The 6,000-nt window shown below is 35.1% G+C and overlaps 2 protein-coding genes across 2 annotated transcripts; one reads left to right on the plus strand and one right to left on the minus strand.

Moving 5' to 3' along the window:
* Nucleotides 1–2,335: 2,335 nt before the first annotated feature.
* LOC110721134 lies at nucleotides 2,336–3,696 on the plus strand. The gene has a single exon (XM_021900263.1). It carries the CDS (start codon nucleotides 3,013–3,015, stop codon nucleotides 3,352–3,354), a length of 342 nt encoding a protein of 113 aa, XP_021755955.1. The 5' UTR covers nucleotides 2,336–3,012; the 3' UTR covers nucleotides 3,355–3,696.
* Nucleotides 3,697–5,186: 1,490 nt separating this feature from the next.
* LOC110721114 lies at nucleotides 5,187–5,630 on the minus strand. Its single transcript, XM_021900242.1, has one exon. The coding sequence runs from the start codon at nucleotides 5,628–5,630 to the stop codon at nucleotides 5,187–5,189; it is 444 nt and encodes a 147-aa protein (XP_021755934.1).
* Between the last annotated feature and the right edge of the window lie 370 nt (nucleotides 5,631–6,000).

Consider the following 6,000-nt stretch of genomic DNA (forward strand, 5'->3'; position numbering starts at 1 on the left):
GAACCAATAATGGCCGGACCCCCGATTTCACTCGATCTGTTTTGAACCGATACCCATTTTCAAACAGACCCGGTTTAACCCAAACTGGTTATGACCTGATCCGATTAAACCCGATCCGATTAGACCCGAACTGTTTTGAATCGAAACCCACTTTAAATTGGCTAAACCCGTTTTCAAATCGACCTGGTTCAACCCAAACTAATTATGACTCGAACCAACTACAACTCGACTCGATTAGGACCCGACCCGAATAGAAACCTCAATAAAGAATACCAAACCGAACTGACTTGATGATTTTCAAAATGGACCCAAACCAACCTGCTAATTATTTCAACCCGTTATAAACCGACCCGTAATAACCTGAAACTGATAAACCCAACCCAAACCCGAACTGTTTACCCAAATTGACACCCTTAGAAATGTGACTTACCAAGGGGGGCTTGGTAAGTAAATTCCCATGTTCCATGGATATTGAAACTTCCCTTGTAAATTCCATTTCCCTCAATTTGATATTTTTCTGTCAATTAAACAAGATATCCATATCCTATTTCCTAGGAAAGGAAATTTTCCATGTCTTTTACCTCCAACTGAACAACACCTAAGTGCCCCATATCCAAATTTAGAAACCCCATTCACTTCTATAGTCTATAATATTATTAAAATAAAAAGGGATAACATGCTATCGCCATGTGTACTATTCCCTCAATGTGATTTGGCGCCACATCACCATTACGTGTCACCCTATACGTCATCACTCAAAACTCTTCATATGTGTAACCTTCGTATTTAATTTTCATGTAGAATGTAACTTCAAATAATTGCACATTAAACTACAATCTAATTTGTAAGAAATCAATCACATACTAATGGTTGTTTCCTTGGATGCTATTTTTTTTTATATTCAATACCAATTAAGCAATTATATACATAGTAATATCTACAAGTATTTAAACTTAAGGTAATTTCAATATCCGGGGCATCGTCCTAGCCACAATCTAGTATATATATTAAAAAGTGTTCTTAATAACATTTATATGACACGTAAAATGCACTACCATAACATCCTGCAAGTTTTGAACACTAAACCTCATGGATATAGGATCACAATTCTTACCACTTTAGCCAATAGTAATTTATGTTTTGTATATACACATAACTAAATATAAATGTAAGTAAGCACAAATAAATAATAAAAAATAATTATGTAGCCTGAAAAATAAAATGAGGAATAGCACAATTCCAATACAATGGATAGTTATTCTCTTTAAATCCTTTTTATTTAATTTTTTTTTACCGACATTAAGGTTTTTTTTTTTTTTTTTTTTTTTTTTTTTTTTTTTTTTTTTTAACAGGAAGATAAAAAATTTCATTAATAAAAGATAGTCAAATGATACAATACAATTTGTGAGTTAGCAGTCTCAGCACTAATTCGGCTTGAAATCCAAAAATGCATAGTCGTTTGGGTGATAATACTCACACTTACGAAGATCATAAAACCCTAGATTTTCAATCCACATAAAGAAGAACCATTATCTCAAGGATAGGATCTATATATTGAAAGCAATAAAAAAAGTTTTTGGTCTTACCATCAGTAAAAACACTAGTTGAAGCCCCTACAAAGATTCGCAACTGAGACCAAGAAGAAAAAAGTTGAAAGAGAAGAAGAGAAAAGGGATAAAAGTGAAGAATAACCTTTTTTTTTTTAAAAAAAAAAACAGAAGAAACCTAGTAATGGAAGCTAGGGAAAAAAAAAACCCTCTCAAAGAGAAACCTTAGAGGGAACTTTTTTATTAACATTATGTTTAAAAATAGCAACCCAGTGCAATGCTCGAATCACACAATAGTTATATACTCCCTCCATTCCATTTAATTAACACGTTGAAACGGATTTATGAAATGTTTGAGTAGGATAGTTTTATTGAATTGTTTATCGTAAAGTGAAGTTAGTGGAATGTTTGATTGGGGGTGGGGATTATTTTAATATAAACCTTAAAAGTGGTAAGGATTGTGTACGATAGAATAGCAATTAAATATTAAAGGGTCCTTGTCATTTAAATATTGTGTCAAATATTCAGGAACAGACGAATAAGGGAAGTGTGTTAATTATTTAGTAGAGCTTATCAAAGTTAGCCCGCCCCGTTGCTCTGGGCCGAATTTGAGTGAGTTTTGGGCAGAATTTTTCGGCCCAATTCTTTTAATTTATTGGGCGGGCTTGGGAATGCGTTTTAATACAATTTTGGTTTTTTTTTTGCCTAACTCGAAAAGCCCGCACGACCTAACCATTTTGTGCGGGTTTGGGCATGGAATTTCCAATTCGAAGCTGGGCTTGACCCAGTCTGAGAAATGGGCTAACTTTTTTAGTCTCAGCCCGGCCTAACCTGCACTTTGATCAGGTCTATTATTTAGGAATGGAGGTAGTATCATTTGATTCATTTCTTTCTCTTTCTTTTGACCCCACTATTGTTATAATATATTCCCCTCTCACATTATAACTAGTGGTTTTTAATTTATATTTTTCTCTTACTTTTCCAAATTATTAAATCTAACCATAACTCCACTTATATACATCTATTACTTTACTCTTTCTGTATGTGCATCTGGATATATATTTATAAAAAAAAAATAAAATAATTGTTTCTAAAGTGATGATATGATATGATAGGATTGGAGTGAAGACGCCATGGTTGCTTGTCACCAAACAAGATAAAGATTGGTGAGAAATTCAAAAATGGGTCTCGCATAAATCAATAGCCACGTAAACAAATCTGAATAACTAAATACGTGGTATAACCTCTTTGGGCCTCCCTTCATATACACTCTTAATTAACTCCCTTTAAAGCCAAGATAACTCCACCCCACCACCCCAATATTCAAATATATTCCAAATATCCCCAAAAATTGGAAAAAAAAAAATAAAAAAAATCCCCGAATTCTTAAACCCCAATTCACTCCTCATTCATTCCTCCCAAAATTACTCCCTCACTTTCTCTCTCCTCAAAATCAAATTCATTCATGGCGATTTCAGATGCCGTTGTCGGGAATCTAATGACGATATACTTAGCTTTAATAGCGGCGATTAAGGCGTACGGTCTTATGATGGGGCAGAGTTTCACCGGAATATTCATACTGGCGGTGTCGACGGCGGTGGTGGGGTTGGTGTTAGTGACGACGCTGACGTGGGATGTCTCACGGAAAGCGGTTTCACGAGTCGATGTTATTAACGGCGGCGCAGTCGGCGGCGCTGAGATATGTCGCGGCGGCATTTGTTGGCATGGTGTTGCCGACAAATCTCCGGTGTCGCAGGTCTGGTTTCGAATCCCTCAACATCATCAACCCTTTGTGCCTCCCATGTAAATTAATTACTATTTCAGAATATTATTTTTGTCCTTTTTTTTATATAAAGTAATTAAACATTGTTTATAATTTATATACATGTATTTATACGGTGTGCTTCTAGAATCTCACTTGAAATGTCATCTTTTGTTGACTGTCGTAACTTGTAAGGCAGCTGGCTTGTAGAATTTTTATTTTTATTTTTTATTTTTTATTTTTTTTTTGTGGAATTTTTATTTTGGGTAGAGTTTGAAGATCACGGATGTTATTGTAATGTAAGTAAAGTTAGTTGAATCACAATTTTGTATATTTATAGTAAATGATGGATATTTTTGTACAAGTATATTGATGAATCTTTGTTTTTGTCTTTTATTGTTAATAATAATTCAATTGAGATACCAACTAGTCAGTTTAGAAGATGTCAGCTAAGCCGAAGCTTACGAGGAATTATGAAAAATTAGTTTACAATATATAACTAATGTGACACGCTAAACCTAATACTACTTCGTTTATGGTTGAATATGTAAAATTTTGCAATATTCTTAATATAAGATTAGAAAGTATGATGAACAGAGGCAAAACAAAGAAATTTGGGGCCTGTGCGATGATATAAAATTGGGCCTTTTTATAATTATTCGTATGAAAAAAAATAATCCTACCAACAATAGAAGACTTAAAAAATAAGAAAATGATAACCATAGTCCTATCGGCTATTAGGACTACATATAAGAAGGCAAGAAGCTAAAAAAATTACTTGTATATTTTAGGAATAAATATACTTTAATCTTATCGATCCACAAACTTTTGTTAAGAATTTTCAAACTTATACGAAGTAGTTAGAGTTCTTGAATTTGCAAAAAATTAAAACTATGAAGTAGAAATATAAGAATTAGAAATTAGAAATTTGCAAAAAAAAAAAAAAAAGACCAGGAATACAAAGACCCATATATTGAGAAGATTAAGGAGCAAGAAAGAAAATAAAAAGCAAAGTTGGAGTCTTGAAAAGAGAAGCTAGCTAAAAAACCAAAAAAAAAAAAATGCATTGAGGAGGTTTTGAATTCCACACCTTCTCTATAAAATATGTGCATCATAGCGCTAAACCATAAGCATTCTTACATTACATCACTCAACTTAATATCAATATATCTAATTTTGGGGCCTTTGTTTTTTGGGGGCCCCGTGTGGTCGCCCAAGTTGCACACCCTCAGCGCCGCTCCTGACGATAAACTCTAAAATCTAGTGTGAGTCTAAGCTTAACCCAATTCCGAGTAAACTAGGTGGATCTTTTAGCGTGTAATGATACAAAAATGCAATTTGGGTTGAAGGGCAAGTTTTGGGTAAAATATCGTGTCAATTTTAAATTGTCTTGGTTAATTTTTAATTTATCCCTTTAAATTTGCCTCATATCCCATATCATAAATGGTCATGACTCATGAGGGATAATCCCTTTTACGTATCTCTTATCTCTAGGAAAATAATTCACAAACAGTCTACTTAACATTTTGTATTAAAACGTGCATATAAGTTATAGGCCTTATAAGTGCTTGCAAGGGTATTTTTGTAGTCACTAGTTGTGGGTGCACCCGCAATGCGACTCCTCCCCCCCCCCCCCCCTACACCAAGTTTTTACCATATTAGTCTTAATCTTATTAGTTTGGGGTGCATATGTCCAAAAAAATGGAAGAAATTGTATTGTTATTTTGTTTTAGAAAAAAAAAAAGGTAACAGTTTCAATTTAAATTGGAAAAGAGGAGAATAACATTTAATAATGAAGTTTATAACAAGGTTTATTATCGAACTAAAAAGCGGATGATTTTTTTTTTTTTTTTTAAAGGAAAGATAGAGCAATTATATTACAAAGCAACCAGTGTTTCTACACTTTCGGAGAACGGAGGAAAACGAATAGTTTCCAGACCATCCCCAACATTACAACGGGCTACAAAGTGTGCTAGCGTATTACCGTTCCTCTTTGTATGAGAAAAAGTACACGCATCAAAGTATGCTCTATCAACCGAAATATCCTCATATACAGAATATATAGGAGACCTACCATTGCTTGGGCATGAAATCGCCTTTATCACATTTAAGGAGTCAGACTCCACACAAACCCTCCTGAATCCCAACCTCCTCGCCACCCCTAGCCCATACCTCACAGCTTGCGCCTCAGCCCATTCTGGTGGAGCATGATGGATGTGCTTTGTAGCTGTCACAATTAGTCTGCCCTGGTGATCACGCACAGCCACTCCCAAGCCTGCAGTAGTCGCATTTCTAATATGAGCATCCACATTCACTTTCATCCATCCCTCCGAACTGAAGGTTTCTGCCAACTTGTATTTGATCGAACCCCATGATTTACAGTCGCACCAAACACACGTTGCGCATAGGTAGAATACTCTACCACATACTTAAAGAAACCCACAACCACCTGCACCACATCCGGGCTCGCATTTTAAAAAAATATTAGGTTTCGACACCTCCATACTGCCCACATCAATGCTGCCATACGCACCAAGGTATCCATTGTTACCTTATGAAGCAACCATTTCCAACATTCCACGAAAGACTCATGAGGCGCCTCCTCTAATAGGTTCTCGAACATACTCATTCTCCATATGCTACGAGCTGCCCTGTAGAAAAACAGAGAGTGCATTACCATTTCAGGAGCAT

The sequence above is a fragment of the Chenopodium quinoa genome, unplaced genomic scaffold (assembly GCF_001683475.1).
Source record: "Chenopodium quinoa cultivar QQ74 unplaced genomic scaffold, ASM168347v1, whole genome shotgun sequence".
Classification (NCBI taxonomy): Eukaryota; Viridiplantae; Streptophyta; class Magnoliopsida; order Caryophyllales; family Amaranthaceae; genus Chenopodium; species Chenopodium quinoa.

Bases quoted from the DNA above. Each gene is read 5' to 3' on its own strand.
- LOC110721134 (XM_021900263.1), top strand. From the start codon at position 3,013: ATGGCGATTTCAGATGCCGTTGTCGGGAATCTAATGACGATATACTTA.
- LOC110721114 (XM_021900242.1), bottom strand. From the start codon at position 5,630: ATGAAAGTGAATGTGGATGCTCATATTAGAAATGCGACTACTGCAGGC.